Below are 21,052 nucleotides of genomic sequence, written 5' to 3' on the forward strand. Positions count from 1 at the left end.
TAATGACCTATTCAAAGACACTTTAGCAATTCCATGTTAAAACACTAACTAGTGCATACTAGTACACAAATTGACATGCTAAATATTACATAAGCAGTGACAATACTAAACAAAGAAATGGACTTGTATAAAGCTTTGCACATGGAAGAATCAGGTATATGCACTAATGTGGTGAGCAGTAAAATCCAACAAACAGATAAAAAAAGAACGGACTCGCGGAGTGAGAGCTACAAATAAAATTTGATTTAATGTAAAATCCAATTCATGTCACAAAGCTTTCAGAACAAAGTCCCTTCATCAGTGTGTAATAAAATGATAATCAACTCACTCCATTTTAAAATAAAACACATGACACAACCAACCAATCACACAGAAGAACTAATTAAGAAAATTGCATTTATCTGTCAAACATAATTTATATAATTCAGGTAAATCAATAATCTAATAACAAAAAATATTTAAAATGTACAATTCATATAAAATATACAATTAAGAACTTGATTCAAAATTTTAAAACAAATATTTCAGAAAGCAATATATTAATAAATGTACATTTCTAAATTAACTGACCAATAGAAATAATGCGTCAGATGACTTTATTCAGTTGATCAAAACCCAAAAATAATCACTTCCATTCACAGCTGTAACCTGACATAAAGAAGTTATATTACAGACATACATTTTGGTGACTCTGCTATAGCTAGTATAGAATTCATTTAAATTCATGGTATTTTATATATGCAACTAGAAAAATGGACCAACAGCACAGGCAGCTAGAAGCCCATTCTGCTATTAACCCATTTTTCTAGCTCCACTGTGCTATTGGTCAATTGGATCCATTTTGAATTTGACAAGCTCCTCTCTCATTGGCTCTACAGTTGAGACAATAGAAAAGGTACAAATCAGAGCTATCACAGGGCAAATCAGAGCAGCAGACCCCAGATCTACTCCAATCCCAAAATCAGAATGTTCCGCCAAAGGAAGAATGAATCAGATGTATTGCTGCTTCTTGCATGAATGAGTCTCATTTAGAATTGAACTGCTGATGCATACTTTCTCACTGTCCTTGTTTAAGGTACATTAAGAAATAATTGCTCTGTTCTTCTATAATACATGTTAACCTTTCACTTTATTGGCATTTGTGTAGGAGGTCAAGGACAATACTTGAAGCAGAAAGACCTCTTTGTGTGATTCAACAAAATCTATCCATATAAATAAAAAATATAATGGCAATAAAGTGAGAAATGTGAGAGATCAAATGATACAAAAGCATGAAAGGAGTGGTGTTGACTGAAAAGAAGAATAGCAGAGAGGCAGGTGATGTGCTTAGCAGGTGGGGCAGTGGTTTTGTTTAGGAAGCGTTGAAATGGTAGGGGATGTATGGTATGCAGACCAGGGGTACTTCATGTGAAACTGCGAGAGCTAGACATGGTAATGGATTGGCTAGACAAGTGAGAAAGGTCAGAGTGAGATGAGATAAGAGGAGGTAAGAAAAGGGCAGTAGACAGGAGTGGGGAAAGTCAATACAAAGGCAAAAAACAGGGTAGCTATTCAGACAGTAGAGAGAATGTGAACATAAAGTGGAAGAGGAGTTTGAGTGTTTGTAATCTGCACTGCAGGAAGACTAGGAAGATTGAAGGCACTGTTAAACATATGGATATGAGAGGGAATGTTTGATATTACTGGTACCAAAAAACATGAAACAGTGACAAGAGAGGGTGGAATGTTGTGTTTCCTGTATACAGGTTGTTGAATGACAGAAGGGTGAGGGATGGATGTGGTGTAATAAACTGGGTAAAAGCAGAGGTATAATTAGATTAAGAAGTACCCATGAAGGAGGTAAGGCAGTGGACAAGGCCAGAGCCTAGGGCAGATGCCTTGGTGGATAAGGTGAAAGGAGGGTGGTACTGGTAGATCAGTACAGTGTACCGTTTCCCAGATATGTCAAAACAGGAGGGTGAAAGGCTGCAGGAGAGAATAAAGGAGCAGGTTAAGAGGAAGAAGTTATAATCACTGGGTTCTGAATCTGTAGAGAGCAGACTGGAAGATTCAAACCTCAAAGGTAGACAGTGAGTAGGAGCTGGGCCACAGTGAGCTCAGCCAACTGATATAGGACTGTAACAGAAGGGATTTAGTTATGGATGTGGTCTTAACCATGGTAGTCAGAGGTGTGAAGATGGAGTCAGCATTAGCCGACAGAGATCATATCATGGTGTGGGGCTTAAAGCAAGGGCAACATGATGGTGTGGTACATTAGGGGATTTGATTATGATAAGCTGAGAAGACAGTCAGACTTTGGACAGATTGGGGACTGGGCTAAGGACAATAGCATCAGGAAGAGGCAAAAAAAAGAAAAGAAGAAAGCCAATGTGACCATACAGGAATGTGAAGCAGGCTATTAGGGCAAATGGTTTTACATACAAGTAGTAGAAGAAAGGGGGTGGGACAGTTGGCATACAAGTGGTGGAAGAGAGGGGATGGGACGGTGGTTGGCACAATGCAGAGCGTCAAGCATGTAGCATTAAAGGATATGAGGGTAGAAAAGGTACATGCTGAAAGGGAATTGGTAGAAGGGATTAAGAGATGAAAAAGGGCTTCTTTATTTACAAACCAGATAAAGAAAGGAAGGGGCAGCACTGGTGAGGCTGAGTAAAGATGGGATTGAGACCACATAAGTGTGGTTAAAAAGTAGAACTGTTGAAATCAAGGGGAGTTTGCCCTGCAGGGATGGAAGAAGGGTTCAGTATGGACAGCTGTGGACAGACACAAAGACAGAACCAGAGGATATTCAGAAGGAACTGGTTGCCATTAGTAAGAATAAAGGACAGGAACCCGATGGACTGCCTCCCAGCATTCACATGAATCTGGTCAGTATGCTGAAGGATCCAAGCTGAGAGTCTTCAGCAGATCTCTGTTCACTTAGAAAGTGCCAGAGAACTAGAAAACAACAAGTCTGATGCTTTCGCTTAAGGGGAACAGCAGGAAAAATACACTGAACTCTATAGGTCTTTTAACCTTATAGCAGTGGCAGAGGAATGTCATAGAGAGAATGCATAAATAAGGACTGATTTCCTACAGTACAGGAATCTCCATGAGAATAACTAACACAAGTTGTTGTAGGAAGAAGCTGTCAGGTACTTATGTATTACCGCAACCAGATTTTTCACTCCACTACTGGTTGCTTCCCGATCATGAAATCGATTCATTAATGTTGGTAAAATGTTATATAGTCTGTTTTCTTTGCCAGGACAGTTTCTTTTCTGCAGTATTATCCATAAAATGTTACAAACATTGTGTTATTTAAAGTTTAGGCACTTTACTGATGGCATGTCGCTTATTATTGGTTCAGGACATAGACTTTTTAAAGGTGAGCAGTGCAGTAAAGTAGTCTCAGCAAACGCTCAAGACAATTAACTGTTTTCTGTTGTACATAGATTTGCAAGGGCCAGAAATGTGTAAAGTTTTTGTGAAACTAACCTGAAAAGGGTCTGATGAAATGTCAATTACTACTCCCACACAGTCTTTATAAGGGTGTAAGACAAATAATGGAAAAATTCCTCTTCCTGGCTTGCGTCAATTTCTCCAGTGAAGTTAACGACTCATTCAGTAAACATGCCTACTGCTTGTCAGCCCTGTGAAGAAGGACCACATTCTTTTATACATTTCATCCACATTTTTAGGAAGCATCCTGTAAAATACACTTCATGGCGGAAATGTATGCAGTACAGGGAATAAATCAAAGTAATATTACATGTAAAAAAATACTCTCTCTTAAATGAATGCTGTATGCCAAATGTACTATTTTCAGTGCTCGGAAGTACAATGAGAAAGGTTGTGCATGTACATATCACGGTGTGCAAAAAACAAGTTAAAACCAAGAGTGTCACTGTGTTAAAACAACATAACATAAAACGTCCATAACACATGCGTTACTATGAAGCCTCCTACACTATGCAACCCAGTAGTCACACTGGGATGCAAGGAATCTGACATTGCATTACGAACACTGTGAATCAGCCATCCATGAGAAACCAAAATGTGACCGTTATTGCTCTTTCTGAGCCAGACACAATGTGGGACAGTAATACTTCGTATTAAACACAGCCGTTTTAAGGCTACCATTAATAACTTCAGACACGCATTATGAATTTCTGCCCCTTGCAGATCTGGTTGCAATAATACGCAAGTACCAGCTGTCAATCTGACCTGATCCAGTTTTATGACTTGATTAAAAGAGAACTTGATAAGGATACAAAAATGACATGGACTGCCCAGACTTCACTGATGCCTTTGACTCTGCCCCACACAGGATGATGCTAGCAAAACTGGGTGACACAAGGTGGGACCAGTACTGAGGAAATGGACTGCTGTACAGATGAAGGGGAAAAGCACAGTTGTGGTGAGATGGACAATGCCAAGAACAAGGAAGGTGATTGCTATAATAGTGTATGGTCCAGTTTTTAGTCCAGTAGTCCTGCATATGTTCATGTGAGACATATCTAATGGAACAGAGAGCAGGGACAAGCCTTTTACTGATGAGAGAATGTTTGTTACATCAGTGGAGGATGGCTGGGGAAGAAGCTAATCAAGGATTTAGAAAGGCTGATTGAGTGGGAAGGAAGATGGCAGCTGAAGGTAGGTGTGGACCACAGTTACTATCATGAATTTTCAAGTCAGGAGGTGGAACTGACAGAGTAAGAAAGGAATCTGTAGTGTTGATTATAACAAGGCTGCACCAACAAAAGCAGTGTAAGAAGATGGGTAATTGATGGTCATCGGGCACAGAGTAAAAATTGACAAAGTTAGACAAAGAAATGTTAAGTTCTTCTGCAGTTGTTTGGGTATTGAGCATATAACAGAAAATTCTAGGTATTTTCAGAAACCGCAGAACATTTTTTTCAAATTCTACCAGGCATTTATATCAGACTAGACTCAATGTAAATTAGTGACATTTAAGTTAGAACTTTGGGAAGTGTAACAAGCACCAGTGGGATTCCTAACTCAATGAAAGACTTGTTTTTCTCTAACTTCGTGAACAATTCCAAAAATATGGGTTACATCATTGGCAGCAGGCTTATTCTGCTTTGTTGGGTACTTTAGCCATGGGAGAAGTCTGTCAGGTATGACTTTACTTTGTCTTTGCCAGCAGGGCAGTTAGTAAGGAATTCAGTATATGCTGCTGCAAAACTTGAAAGCACATTTAAGACTTTAATGAAATGCACAGAATTTTTTGCTATGCAGTCCATAAACCATACCTTCTTTTCTTTTTAGATATTGTGAATACCCCCAAACCAGATGAGAAGGCCATCATGACATACGTTTCTTGCTTTTACCATGCCTTTGCTGGTGCTGAGCAGGTAAACCACATGTTTTTATTTATGGTCTGCTGGACAGTTCTTAAGTATACAGTCATCAGTTACTAAATGCATTATAATGCTAAGATCACAGTTTGAATTATTCTGTAATATTTTTGTTGCAGCCATGAAATTCGAACTACAACTCGTACTTTCTAAGAACTCTCAGTAATTTATTAGGTACCCGTCCCTTACTGTTCTTGTTTTTTTTTCCATAGCTAGAGTTCCTGTTAGTCTTGTCTACAACAGCTTTTCAACAGAAATGTTGATAAATTAGCAAATGTTCCTTATTTGTATATGAAAGGACTGCAGTTTTGCAGCACACCAGCTCAGTAACTAGTTGCTTCAAATGTTTCTAAGTTTTAACTCCTTCAAAGAGAGAATATCTTTTATCTTCCATAATTCAGTGTGTGTCTCTCTCAAACCATCTCCAGGGAGATTGTACTTTGGAACTGTAGAGAAATTCCACTTGCAGTGACCTTTCAACTGTCCAGATTTTTTTTTTTTGCATCATATTTTTGGTCTGCTCCTCATAAAATTTGAGTTTTTCTGGCAAATCACTGAGGACTGAAATCATTAAATAATAACATGCATTTGAGTTTCAGACTTCATAGCCTTCAGAAAATGCATGCTAACTCAAATCCTGTTATTTTAGTAACTTTCTAAATTTATAAGAGCAGTGTTTAAAAAAGTCTCTATTTTTGAGCCTTTGTCTCCACATTATTTTAGACATTGTCCAGATTTCTTGTGCTAATAGATTGAGAGGTATGTGTTACCTTTTACAACCAAAGTTGGTCAGTTTAAAAAACACAATTTGCATGCATAGTGTTTGATTGGGATTCGCACTGATCCCCGATGGCACTTTCTGCCGAAGCAGAAATCAACTAACATACTTAAGCGAAAGTGCTGTTCACCGAAGCAGCACTTTCGGATAAGTATGCTCGTTGTGCCAGTCGCACTACTGTGCGGATAAGGGAAAATTCCCTTTTCCCCACTGTAGTGCGACTTTGGAGTGAGAATATTAAAGTAGAAGGGTGTGGGGGGCACAAAAGTGGATTTATTGTTTTTTTTTTTTTTTTTTGTAACACACTTTAATGAAAGCACTTTTTTGGTGAAAGCGCTTTCGTCAAAGTGTGTTCGGTTATTGTGGATTCGGGATGTTGAAGTTTCGTTCAACAGTCCTAGATCCGTTTGATTAGTTGACCTATTCTCAGTTTTAATTTTCACTTATGCAACATCGAAAGTTTCATGAGTAACAACATACAAAAAGTCATTTGAATTATTAATGCAACACTGAAATATAACTGTAGTAAAGGAATTTCTGTATATGTAGTAAACACCAAGGAAATGTATCATAATGTTAAGATTTACCTGACTGCTAGGAACTTCATTTCTGAGAAGCAAGAAAAGGTGAATCAGTCAGTGGAACTAATGGCAAACTGTTTTACCTTCCTCAGGCCGAGACTGCTGCTAACAGGATTTGCAAGGTTCTGGCAGTGAACCAGGAAAATGAGAAGCTGATGGAAGAGTATGAAAAGCTGGCTAGTGAGGTAAATCTTTTATGGGTCTTCAAGTGTCACCACGAATGGTTAAGGAAAGTTTGTCCTTGCGGCCCCCTGTTAGTATGCTTCTGATATTGATTTGAGTGTTACACAAGCAGGTAATAAAATAACATAAACAAACTATAACAAAATATAAATTACTATAGTAGTATAATTTAAAATAACAGCACACCAGAATATTCCAGATGACAGGTGTTCCAAGCCTTACAGGCAGGTTTCATAAAGCAGTAGCAAGTGATTACAATGAATATATTTTCCAGGTTCTAGGTTAATTGACTAAAGTGCAATCATACAAATGTCTGATGGAAAAAAATAACATTCAGGCAGTTCATAGCAATAATACTTTTTTGGTAAACAAATGCATATGGTCCCTCATGACAATGGAGCTTCCATGAAAATACACTACTTAGGACATATATGAACATGTAGCACATAAATGTGCATAACCATGTACATGTACATGCACACTTATACATGCATATACTCACACACTATACAAGTGTATATTTTTTATTTATAGTTTGAGAGAGCAGATGCTTCTTGTGCATTTCTCATTTGCTGCTATGTCTGACCAAAAAGGGTTAGAAGGGAAAAAAATCTCAGTTTATTTTGCTTTTTTTCTGTCACAATTTTCAGCTCTGGCTATTTCACTGAACAAAGCCTCTAGGTTTACTTCATCATTTCAATACCATTTAATACTTTGCCTAAGTTTACACTTCTACCTCCTGAAGCATCTAAAGCAAAACATTCTGAACATTTTGTTTGTTCATAATTGTAGTTGTTGGAATGGATCCGTCGCACCATCCCTTGGCTGGAAAACCGTGTGCCAGAGAAGACTATGCGTGCCATGCAGCAGAAGCTGGAGGACTTCCGTGACTACCGCCGTGTCCACAAACCTCCCCGTGTTCAAGAAAAATGCCAGCTGGAGATCAACTTTAACACCCTACAGACTAAACTGAGGCTTAGCAACAGACCTGCCTTTATGCCTTCTGAGGGAAAGATGGTCTCGGTAAGTAATGCTGACTAAATTACAGCTAACAATATTCTCTACTGTAAACTTGGGACTGCTGTTAACAGCTTGTGAAAACAGGGAGATCCAGTGTTCTCAGCTAGTGATGGCAGGCATGGATTTATCTCCAGTGGGATGTCACTAATAGAATGTAAAGTGATGTTGCTTACACTACATAATCAATTATTAAGGTCATCTCATCTATTATGGGAAATAACACAGGGTCAGTGCATTACTGACAACAGACCCACCTTAATGAAAATGTACTTTCTATAAATGTGTAAAAAAATGCAAGAACAGGCCTAACTTGCTGCATTTTAGTACTTTGGGACCTGTCTTAACTCCTGTTCATTCTACAGTCTATCTCAATGCCTTTGGTGCATCATACATATCATTGTCCATTGGAGACTCAAAGCCTTGGGAAGTTCAGACCTGAGCCTGAGAGCTACTGAGTCTGAGATTATGATTCTCTGAGTATAAATGTGACTTGTTTTCCTCAAATACAACAGAGGTAGCTATTTTACAGTTTGAACATACTTTTTAATCAAGTAGTAGTGGCATTGCTAATGACATGTATGGATAAGCCATGAATCAAGCATGTATTTCCCTTTCAGGATATTGCCAATGCATGGAAAGGGCTGGAGCAAGTAGAGAAGGGTTATGAGGACTGGCTGCTGACTGAAATCAGGAGACTTGAGCGTCTTGATCACCTGGCTGAGAAATTTAAGCAGAAGTGTGCCTTGCATGAGGGATGGACAAGAGGTAAAGCTGTGCTACCACTTTTGTACTACTTTTTGTTTTTTATTTATTTTTTGCTAACACTATACATGTGCATATTTGAAGAAGTCAGCAGAAGATAAAGCTCTTTGGTCTGTCAAACATGAATATTGTAGCTATCATTTGTAAAGCTAAGGCTCCGATTCCCTTGTCCAGCCTTTCCTTTCCCTTTCTTTGTCAAAGACATTCCTGAACCCATCTCATGACTTGTATAAAACCCCTGCTTCAGGCAATACATTCAAGGGCCAAACACTGTCCCAATTAAATATATTTTTCTTTTACTCTGTTTTGGAATTTTCTTCCTTCCAGCTACTACATATGTCCCTTATCTGTCCAATAGCATTGCTGTTCAACTCCACTCCATCTATTACCCAGTTAACAGCACCTTATTTATTCAGTTTGGTAACCAGAGTAAAGCACTGGTACAAATGGGCCTATTTCAGTCTTAGCCCAGACAAATATGATATGACAGTAGACAAACAAGTTAACAAGAAGTATTATGAATACAAACAAAATGCTGTGTGAAGATAGCAATGAATCAATAACAATAATAATATTATTAATAATGTACACAGAGGACAATAGCAATGGATAGTTAGTGTAAGGAGGAAAAAAAAAAGCAGAGTGTGAAATAATGAAAGGGTAGAGTACAAAGTGTAAAAGAGAGAAAAAAAATAAGGTAAGAACAAACAGAAATTAACTATATGCAACATGTACAATGTGGAAGAGATGCCACATATTGCTGTAGAGAAATAATATGAGGAAGATAAGGGTGTTTGCCTGCTGAAGGGGACAGTGGGGGGATTAGGTGATGTTTCCAGAGGGAAAGCATTTGGAAATTACATCCAAGTCATATCTTCACCTTTCTTCTTTTCTCTCTCTTTTGTATACAGGCCCACCTGTTTAAATAGGTTTTCCTACTCTGGATCTGTGAAATAGAGACCTTACAAATGAACCACAGCACTTCTCTTTACTGATCTCCTGACTTCCCTCCCTCGTTATCCTGTCCAGTAACCCTCACTTATTGTACTTCCTGCTTCTCCTGATACAAGACTTTGCAAGCATCCACATTTCTTCATCAACAAAGTCTTGTAAATCTTTTGCTGATCTCAGTTTTGTAAATAGACATTCACCCTTTGATAAACACTATTAGTAACAGCAAGAAATATAAACTGAAAAAGAACAAAACAAATCCTGAAAAGCCTTTTTGGTGCTGAAAAATACAGTTTAATGGAAGTAGCTAAGAGTTCAAACTGATCACCTTGGATTTCAGGCAATATTTTACTTTTATAAGTGAAATGAATAGTATGTTGAAAGTACTTTGCAGGGATTTTATTTGGCTTTCTCATATAGTGGCTGGAATTCATAGACAAGTACTGCTCAATTTTTTGATGCGGTCACAGTGCGAAGAGCCACACAGCAACTCAGACATGTATTAAGACATTCAGTAGTGCTGGCAGTTTGAGCAAAGGACAGCATCACTACATAATTAAGGAGAGGCAAAGTGGTAATGGGAGAAGCAGCATTATGCTGCTCTACAGCTAGAGCAGTGCCACTGTAGGAGGCATGACTGATCAGCTAGCTCAGTTGAGTCAATGCACTCTCTTTATTCCAATGTAGCATCACTTCACAAATATCTCATCTCTTCTGTAATATATACAAACAAGGGTAACTGGGGAAGGTAGTGAGGGATAGCAGTGGTTGGGATAGATGGAGAAGGGCAGGTATTGGGACAGACACAGAACTACAGAACACAGACTTGGATAGGGGTAGTAGACACAAAAAAAGGTTAGTAGGAGAGTGGATGGACAAGATGTATGGAAGGCGGGACAAGTAGTGATAAGGAGAATTGGGTACTAAACATGGAAAGAAAATGACACAAGTGAAGGAATACACTGGGATGGTGACAAGGTAGGGTTCTGGCATGGCTGGAGGCTAGACAGGCTCAGAGGGCAACAAATACAGGCATAATTCCCTTGAGTGGCCAGTGATATGGGCCACTTCTGTCGCTGGGGGCCCTATGGGTGGGGCCTGCCAGTTGTGTGACTTGCCAAATCACAACAGAAGGTGGTCCATACTGCTGAGGGCATATAGTTGCTGAAATACCTTTGCAGCCACCAGCTTCCACAGCTAATGCTGTGAAACCAAGACAGACTGCTCTATTCTGCTGTTAGAAAAATAGGTTTTGCCTCCCTCCCTGAGGTAGCCATGGAGGCCACCAGTGACCCCTTCAGATCACGTCCAGCAGTGGACCTTTGCCCCTCCCTGTGGGAGGAAGGACTGGCAGCCAGTGGTAAACCAGCAGCAGAGGCATTGTCCGGTGCAGCTCAATATAACCTCAGGAGTACCCCATTCTCTTCCTTAAATGGACATAAAAAATGGGAAATGTTATTACATACATAAGTTACAGACACAGCTTTGGTTACACGGTGGGCTGGTGCAGACATCATATGCACCCAACTGCTGAGAGAGACACTATCCCCTGCTCCAACACCCAATCATGTTCAGCTGTAACTCTTCCACTCCTGGAAAGCAAAGTATACACTCATCATACATATACAAAGGGATAAAATACTAGAAGACCAAACAGAAAAAATGCTTACAGTACATGCCAGTCATTCTCCCCTTTACCCTTGCCGTCTACTGACTGATGATGCAGGCTAGGCTGGCACCACCTGAGATTATAGTAGTGATGTACTGATATCAGCACTGCTATCCAGAAGGGATGGTGTCAGTGGTATCCTTCATCATCTTGACTAGTTTGTGTCAGGTGTCATCCTTCTGTAGGTGTTCCCCAAAATTTCTGTTTATCTCATTTTTTGTCTGAGAACTGGTTTAATAGGGCAAACTCATTGAAACTAAGTTTGATAGAGTTCATTTAACCCTGGAAAAACATTTGCATCTAGTTTTATTTGCCAATATATCTCATTTTTATCCAACAGTAATCCTAAATCCCAGCATCTTTCACTAAAAAACTCAATTTCTCAAGACAAAAAACAAATTTATTTCTGTACTTACATTTGATGGAATGTCTGAATAGGGTGTTGTACTCTTCTTTGTCTGACAGAAGAGTAGAGGTCAGCTACTCTTTGTTGTAACTGGCTTATGATCTTTCCAATATAAAATACAGAACAATCTTCATAGCCTGCTTACATATATAATATTCATTGTATTACAGGTATACATATCACCAATACAATATGTTTTGTCCAGGGGTGAGGTGCAGCAAATATGGATTATTTGCCATATATTTACAAACCCCCCCCCCCCACCCTACTGTTGTATGTCCCTTTGCTTTTCTTGGTAACAATTCTATTGATGCAACTGTCTCTTCCTTTTTTTTCAAATAGGCTCTTTAAATTATTTTTGTAATTTCTGGACTGCACAGGTGTCTGTTGGGGAGTGTGGCAATCTATCAACAGAAGTTTGTCCAAATATGAAAAAACTGAGATAATAGCCTAAAAACAACTTTTGTTGACAGTGGAGTTTTCTTTTCTGTCCACTGTTGTATGATGTAAGAGTATGTCTATATAGGGTCTATATTAAGTTATCAAAAACCGAAGTCAGAGAATGCCTGTTTGCAGACCAATAAACAGCAAACTGGCATTTCTGCGAATGGCTACTACAGCAAATGTTTTCATAGGGGGAAAAATAGTTTTGCCATCATCGTGAATTTGTCCTTTTCCCGACTGTAGTGCGATCTTGGTGTTGGTATATTTAGTTAGGGGGGTGTGGGGGGCTGGAGGTTGTAGGAGGGACAAAGCCCACCACTTTGACCGGTATGGAATACTATCTTCTTTCTGCTTGGCCAAGTGATTTTTTTCCCCTAGGAAAAAATTCACTGAAGTGGCCATTAGCAGAAATGACAGTTCACTGTTTAGTAGTTGGTGAACAGTTGTTCGCTGACTTGGGTTTTTGATGTCTTAATATAGACCCATCTATATAAGTTAGGGATGTGTGGGTGTCTTCCCCACAGAGGAGATTGAAGGGGTGCATTCCCTGAAAATATTGACCTTTGATGTTATCTGAAAATTGTTTTCTTTTTGATCTACCAGCATTCAGTTGAATGTCTAACAGGTCAACATAAGCCTGTTTTTTGCAATGAATAGAAAAAGTCCTTCTCTCATGGTTCATTTTGGGATCTCATAATCTGTAGCAAGACTTAATTGCGAGATACTCCACATGAGGGCAAGTGCGACACTCATTGTATAGAAAACATAATTCCCTGAAATACATTTCAGAACACTGTGCTGCTTTTCCATACTAGTTTGTCTACAAGCATGGATGCTAGTTCTGTTCTGACATGGTCAGTGATTCTATAATTCTTTTACTGCCTAACCTGTGTGCTGTGCTTGCTTGACTGCAGCTTCAGGATATTTTCTGGTATGAATGTCTATCCTTGCTGGTGACTACCTTAATATGGTACAGAGAATTATCATAATGTAATAATGGCAGCTAAAAGCCAGTTTTTGTAACTTTCTTCGTATTTTAGAAAGTTTCTTGCATGCAGTGCTTATTTCTGAGGGTAGTAAAACACCAATTCATTTCATCATCATCACTGACGGCAAGAGTCAGCTGAGAGGGGCCATTCTGTAGGCAGCCATTGGTGTAGTTTGAGGTTTTTCATTTTTGCTGCCTTAAGTCTTCATGCACACTTGACTGTGTAAGGGAACGGAACATGCTTTAGGGTGCTGTAATAGATGTTCCCACACTTCCACAAGGGTCATTTCCAGCAAATAGCCTCAACCCCTAACCCTGAAGCACAGGTGGTAGTTTTCAGGGTCCCCACCAGTAAAATCACAGCATCCTTGCAACCCTTATCCACTCCCTTGGAGAGGCAAATGTGTGTTAAAACCACTCATTGCTCTCCTTTCTGTCTGGATTCTCAAGTTCCAGGGCTGCTGATTAAACCCTAATCACTTCGGTGAAAATCAGGGCTTCATCCCTCTGCTCCATGAAGCCAGGCTATAGCCATCATATTGTGCTGTTAAACCAGTTTCTGTGTGGCTTCATCAACATTAAGATTTGTCACACCAACATAATGCACCCATTTATAATAGCTTCAAATGTGCATTGAATAATCTCTGCTGTAGCCTAATAACCCGATTAAGTAATGGGAGTGAATAAGATCATATACAGCCTCCAAAGACACTGCTAGTAAATATTTTAGGAAAACGGGCCAGGCGGGTTCTTTTCTAACTGACACTTTTTTGTATATTGACTTCTCTGTTAAAATACAGGTTACACGGTAGAGAAAAACTAATTTCACATTAAACTGTTTGCATTAGAAGCAAATGTCTTATTTAATGGAATCCTGTGACAGTTTGTATGCACACACTGCTGGAGGTCATAACATGGAGCACCGACAGCATGAGCATGAGTTGGAATTATCGGGTAGCATAGTGACAATATGGCAGAGCTAGTCCAACCAACACAGTGAGTCATAGCCCAGTTCTACATTAGACTGCCACTGTAGCTGCTGTTTGTATCCTAACTCACAGGAACACATGTTAACATCCACAACTAGAGCAGCTCTGCTCAGTTTCTCAGATTTTTACCTTTTACTGAAGCCAGTGTGGCTCCACTGCTGCAGGCACCCTTAACCAGATAACATTACTATGACTCCTAAATCAAACTGTTTTCTCATTCACAGGCAAGGAAGACATGCTGAGCCATAGGGACTATGAATCTGCATCACTGATGGAGATCCGTGCTCTCATGCGCAAACATGAAGCTTTTGAGAGTGACCTGGCAGCTCATCAGGATCGGGTGGAACAGATCGCTGCTATCGCCCAGGAGCTCAAGTATGTTTTCTTGTCTTAGTGTTGTGGAGACGTCTTCATATTCTTGATATGCAGCACTTAAAGCAACTCTTAATGAAGATTTTTTTTTTTTCAAATGTGACTGCATTTTGTTTCTTCAATTAATACCTCTAACTTCTCTGTAGTAGGAGCTCATACTTGCAGCAGATCCTCAAAGCTAAGTATGCTGAATATTAACAAATTAAACATTCTTTTACAAATGGCATTTACACTAGCCTGGTGGGTATTGTTCCCAGTGTTGAATGTGATAATAGTAGTGATGGCCCTCATTACGGCCTTGACAATGATTTTCTGAATTGCTGTTTATTTTCCATTAATTAAACTTGCAATACATTTTAGACTGTAGTACTTCCTGTAACTATGGTGGGGGCGCAAATGGCGAATTTAGCAACGTCCACTCGTCCATTAAACTTTAATAAATAAAAATAAAAAAGTTGCCATTACAGTTCACCTGTAACCTAATAATAAGGAAGGAGTCAGAGAAAAGAGATCTTTAAGCATACCTCTCATAGATTTTCACCTCATATACTTGTTCTGTTTTTCATAAACATGTGGTTTTCTGGCAAATTAGTGGCACATAATTAAGGAATGAAGTTAGAAAATAATGACAGATATTTGAGTTTCAGACTTCATAACCTTCAGAAAATTCATGCTAATGCAAAACCTTGTAAGAGCAATATTTAAAAATTGTCCCTATTTGTGAGCCTTTGTCCCACTTTTATTTATGGATTTGTCCAGATTTCTTGCTCTCAGAGGTTGAGAGGTATGTCTGTAAGCATGTTAATGTGGGAGATTACAAAACGAGGTATTAATTTGACATAAAAATACATATGCTTAGTTGACAGCAAGAAGTGTAAAATTTGTACAGAATGAATAAAGAGATTGACATAAACAACAATCACTTTTTTGTTGTGAGCAGTTCTACAATCCCACCCCCTATACCACAATACAGTGGGCTGTGACCTCTGCACTACTTTATTTATTATATTATAACCAAGTCTGTCGTTGCTGTATTAGGGATGGATAAGAAGAAACAAATATAAAATGTTATATATCTCTAATGTTTTCTCTTAGCTTCATCCGTGAGTAATGTGTATATTGTCAGTCCATGCATGTGTTTCCACATTCATGCTGCATCTAAGACAGCTGTCAATGCTAACTACGTTTGCATTCTAATTAAATCCATCAGCTGATATTTTCTACCAGGAATTTAGACCATGACAGGAAAAACATGCCTTCCCTCATCCTCTCCAATAAACTACTTCCATGTTACATTTTAGAGTGATATTACTACACATATGGGGAAAATCCAGTTCCTTGCCCAGAGATTCATGTGGTGACATGGCATAGACAAAAAATTAAGACTTAGTCAAGAGAGGTGTAGCACTACTAGCATCCTTGTGTCCTTAGGAATGGCCATATGCACCATCGTATCATATTTTTATTGAATTCATAGGATGTTTTGGAGACTTGAGTGTCCCTAATCAAAGTATATGCAAATTTATTGTGGCCAGAAGACACTTGTATCAAGTCATTGACTCTGAAAAGGTAATATCTGCACTAGGAACAATGACTGAAAAAAACAGTTCCCTGGTTATTCTGTGAGTAGTACCTGGTTATACTGTCAGTGGTACCTGGTTACTCCTTGAGACAGAACATTTTAAAACACTTGAGACAAAAAGGAGGAACTAAACTCTTGATGTCTTTACCTACCAAAGTACAAATGGACAAGATGAAAAATCTGTAGAAAGAACTGTTGCAAATTAACCTATATGTTAAACCCAACAGCAAAGCAAAACAAAAAAAAATCATAATTTTCTTTTATTTTATCAAAATTCCGTACACAAAGCTATTAATACTATGCCAGCCATGTGACTCCTGAACAGAAATGTGTATCCCAGATGGAACTCATGTGAAGGGAGTCAGACAAATGACTATCAGGATAAAATCTCTCACGCGCCTCTCATTTATATCACAGGTCAGAAAGCACTAATCAGAGACTATTGGACTGACAAATGGGACAGATGGTTTAAAGGACTCAGCTCTCATAGTATGTAGTTAATGTAGGACATGGCACATGGACAACTCCAGTTAAGAAATGTTTAAGTGGCTGGTTTACAGACATATGATGGACAGCGGAGGCTGGAAGAATCACCTGTTCTGTAAAATGATATCACAGACTCGATGACCACTGCTACCTTCTCTTGGCAGCAGTCCATGGATTGTAAGACCTAGACATCTGCATTCTCAGACATGTAAAAGAAGGAGTGGAAATGACCAATAACATTTGACAGAAAGATGCCTGGTGAGGCTCACACTCCAAAAGAAATGATCAGTGAGCTGTTTGACAATAACCACTGGCAGAGAGAGAGAGAGATGGCTAAACAGTTACGCATTCCAAGAAGGATAACAAACCCAACCTTTGGTCAAACAGGAATGAATGACTGGAGATGAGCAATGCCATTATATATATATATAATATAGATGCTAGTGACACAGGTTGCTCATTTGAGAACACCCCAAAAGGTCACTGTTCCAACCCATAGGGTTCACACATGCTTTCCTGTCCATCTGAGGAGACATTTTCAGAGGTTAAATATACTAGGGTGAGAATATATTTTTGATTAGGAAGCAATTTTGTTTAGTTTAATCAAACTAGACTGTCTGTGACCTTAAGGACTGTAGCACATCAGGCCTGTCTGTCAAAAGCCCCTTTAAGTTTTTACAAATTCAAATTCATTACTTCATTAATGCTATCAGTCTCTACTCTCCATCACCTTTTTTTGCCTAAGGTCTTTTCTAACAGTGTCTTCTCCAGTGAATCTTATCTTCACATGATGAGACCAAAATATATGAGGTATAATTTTATTATTAGATCTTACAGTGAACAGTTTGGGTTTATTTTCTTAAGTATTGACTGTTCTGATTTTCTTGCACTCCACAGAATTTAAAAAATCTCCAGTACTAGTCCAAATGCATCAGTTTTCTAGTGCACATCTGTGCTAATATTCTAACTCTAACAGCCATATGTTAAACAATAGCTTTGATTTTATGGATCTTTACTGACAAAGTGGCATCTTTATCTTTAAAATCTTAAGATTTGCCATAGCATTCCTTCCTTCCTTCCAAGAAACATCTTTTAATTTCATGACTGAAATTACAATTGGCAGAGATCTTTCAGCCCCAGAAACAAAAATCTATCACAACTTCCATTTCTTCCATCTGCTTGCATACAAATCTGTGAAGCAATGGTGGAATAATGCAGGTGTCTGTCTCAGGAGAAAGCAGTTAGGAGCCATGATGGGCACTGCATAAAAAATGAGTATTGGTCCTTGCAAACAGTCTATACCATCACGTAAGCAGCTGTTTTTTTCAGTCATTGTTCCTAGTGCAGATATTACCTTTTCAGAGTCAATGACTTGATACAAGTGTCTCACAGCTTAAGATTGTTCTTAAATAACAATCAGTGTTTGGCATGCAGTAAGGTGCATGGTTGGCAGAGTGCTAAAAAGTAGCTGATTGGTTCTTCCAATACACTGCTTGCAGAATTACAAGTCAAAGACTGATGGTAGCCTTGCCTTATTGCAAAGAGATATTATCTAGATACATAATAGCTTATTACCAGCTGATTGAAGACTGTTTTTTTTTTTTTTTTTTTTTTTGTCATCAGCTCTAGAGGACTTTTTTTAATTTTTGTTCCTCAACTTACTAAATCAAATGACTGTTAAAAAGCCAAAAATACATTAATTCAAAAAATCATTACCCAGAATAATGTTCATATACGCCTTATTTAAAAGGGTTGAAATTAATTTATCGGCCTTTTATGAAATGTGCTGAAGGAAATCCATATTTTTCTTTTTTAGGTTATGTTGCTATAGACCTTAGGGGTAATAATTTTGATAAATCAGAGTACAAAGAATATTATTGGCAAATAAAGTTGAGAGCATAGCGTCACTTCCACCCAGTTGAGTGAGGTCATGAATTTTACATGTCTATTAAAAAGGAGATCAGAACATTAATGACTGATTAATTAAAGGTTGTATTAATGATCAAAATCAGGGACAGATTTTAAATACTGCTCCTATGATCCGAGGAAGTTGCTAGAATAACAGGTTTTGCATTAGCATGCATTTTCTGAAGGATACGAAGTCCTAAGATTCAAATGTCTGTCATTGTTTACTGACTTCAATCCTCAATGATTTGCCAGAAAAACAGAAAATTTATGAGGAGCAGACCAAATGTATGAGGTAAAAATCTGGACATTGTATGAACTTCTGGATAGTTAAGAGGTATAGTTGTATTTAAGTTTTTCTGTATATTCAAAGTGAGAATGTAAAAGGGGAGGATAATAGTGTATGTGAGTGCACAAACAGAGACAGACATACAGACACACATGCACACACGCACACTCTTGCAAACATGTTAGTATATACTAGCTTGATAAGCAGCTACTATAAATAGGGCCTAGACTAGAATCCATATCTGGCTTATTTGTCAGTATTTTCTGTTTAGTATACAATAGGCAAACAGAGAACTGTTACCAACCTACCCTGTTTTCTGTTGCATGCTGAGATAGTATGATCTTCTACTGACTCTGTCTAGTGTTTGGTCCTCTTTCTACTTGGTAATTTATGTGTACTCCCACTTGTGTACATTTCTGTGAAGTTAAAGTTTAATCTTCTAGGTAAGGTCAATTACTTGTTTTCTACAAGGCTGATACTGCATGTAGCTGTGTTTATAGTTTCTTTGTTTACCACGATTGCCTCACATAAAAGTATTTGTAAGTATATTTTGTTTTCCATATGTATTCATGTTTTAATAATTCTCCACCATCACATTTGCCTGCCTTCTGTCCTTCACTTCCTGCCCTGTGTTACTGCATCTCCTTTCCCTTCACCACTGTCATCACACCTACCCCTCTTCATTGTGAATTCTGGTTGTCTCTCTCCCTTTGCGGTTCCTGATCCCACCCCATCTCTGAGTTCTAGTTCTAGACACTGTCCTGGCTCCCTCCCCTCTTATTCTCCTCAGTACCTTTGTCCTCCTGTGTTTCTCCTGCCTTTCCTTCCTACCTATGTTGACCTACTAATACCTCCTGCATCTCCATGGTGGGCTCCATTTTCACGCCCTATTCTACCTTATTGGTATCTGGCTTCATGCCCATCCTTGCTCACTTCCCTCCTGCTGTCCCCTGTGGTGTTTGCGTCTTATGGCTATTAAAGAAAAAAAATGTTTGTTATCTGGGATCTTTAGAAAACCTACCTTTTCCAATTCGTATGTAGATTTTGGGAGTTGGCATACCTGTTATCAAAAAAAGTCCATTAAAAAGGGCCAATTGGTTAGGGTTGCAAAATGGTGAGTTGTGATTTTGAATTTGGGAAAGAAGTGGAATTTATAGTTGGGTTGTTTTTAAAAAGAGGTTACCCTGAAAGTTTATGTACAAAGTTAAAACAGGAGGTAATAAAAAAATGGTCAGAAGGGTTTTATAAGCCCATTTTAAAAGGAAATGGGCAGTCTTCTCAGATTTTTCCAAGAAATAAGGATCAAGGGATTAATGCCCAGGAGGTAATGGGGATGAGATTCATCATTACTTTTAATCAGGATGTGGATATGATTACACAAGTTAAGAAAAACTAGGGGTTGCTACAATTAGACCAAAATGTAATAGAGTAGGGTTAATGTCAAAATTTGTTTACAGAAGGGATACGTCCTTTAAGGATATATTGGAGACATGTGATAAGATGGGCGTTAGTAGTACAAACAGAATGTGGAGTAACTTTAGGTGTGGAATGTATAATTATTGTAAGTATATATTGGTGACCAAAGATAAAATTTGTTTAAATGGTAAGAACATACATATGCAAGGACATTTTAATTGTTTGAGTAAAAATGTGGTCTACTTGGCTAAGTGTGAACATTGTCCAGCCGATTACATTGGAAAGACGTGTAGACGCTTTAAAGATAAAGTGACCATTTGTTATATATTAGGCATGGGAAACCCACAAATGCTTTAAGGAGACATATTTCAATGTATAACGGGCATGGTTTTAAATTTTTAATATTGCAACAGTTAGTCAAAGATCAACAAGGTAGAATTTTAGATGTGCATTTGGATATATGTAAGTTAAAATGGCAGTTGCGTTTAGACCCATCTAGTTACCCAGGCATAAATGAGAAATTTATTTGGATAATTGGTTGTGTTGATTATTATGTAATTGAAGTTGCATAAAAGGGTTGGGCTATAGTAAAAGCATGTTCTGATGAAGTCCTAACATTAGTTGGATGAAAGTGCTTAACTTGGTTACCTGTTGTGAAGTGTAATAAACCTTATGGTGTTCCTTTTTGAAATCCACTACCTAGTTTAACAAGCAAGATAAATACAATAAAAAGAAAACCAACAGCTTGCAGCAGGAAAGAGTAGTAATCTCAAAGACAACGTTTTCACTTTAACGTAAACTCGATTTAAACAATCTTTCACGTTTTTGTCACTTTAAATAAAGTAACTTCTTCAGACACACAGACAAACAG

The 21,052-nt window shown here is 38.3% G+C and overlaps 1 protein-coding gene across 1 annotated transcript in view; it reads left to right on the forward strand.

The window, feature by feature from the left end:
• The window catches only part of ACTN3 (actinin alpha 3), a 220,439-nt gene that overhangs the window by 137,864 nt on the left and 61,523 nt on the right, over nucleotides 1–21,052 (forward strand). The window contains exons 8-12 of the mRNA XM_044075993.1: nucleotides 5,272–5,357; nucleotides 6,812–6,904; nucleotides 7,695–7,925; nucleotides 8,540–8,687; nucleotides 14,356–14,506. Coding sequence (XP_043931928.1) covers nucleotides 5,272–5,357; nucleotides 6,812–6,904; nucleotides 7,695–7,925; nucleotides 8,540–8,687; nucleotides 14,356–14,506 — 709 coding nt within the window. The remainder of the gene's footprint in view (nucleotides 1–5,271; nucleotides 5,358–6,811; nucleotides 6,905–7,694; nucleotides 7,926–8,539; nucleotides 8,688–14,355; nucleotides 14,507–21,052) is intronic.

Source organism: Protopterus annectens, chromosome 6.part1, assembly GCF_019279795.1.
Source record: "Protopterus annectens isolate FY-2018-M chromosome 6.part1, PAN1.0, whole genome shotgun sequence".
Lineage (NCBI taxonomy): Eukaryota > Metazoa > Chordata > Ceratodontiformes > Protopteridae > Protopterus > Protopterus annectens.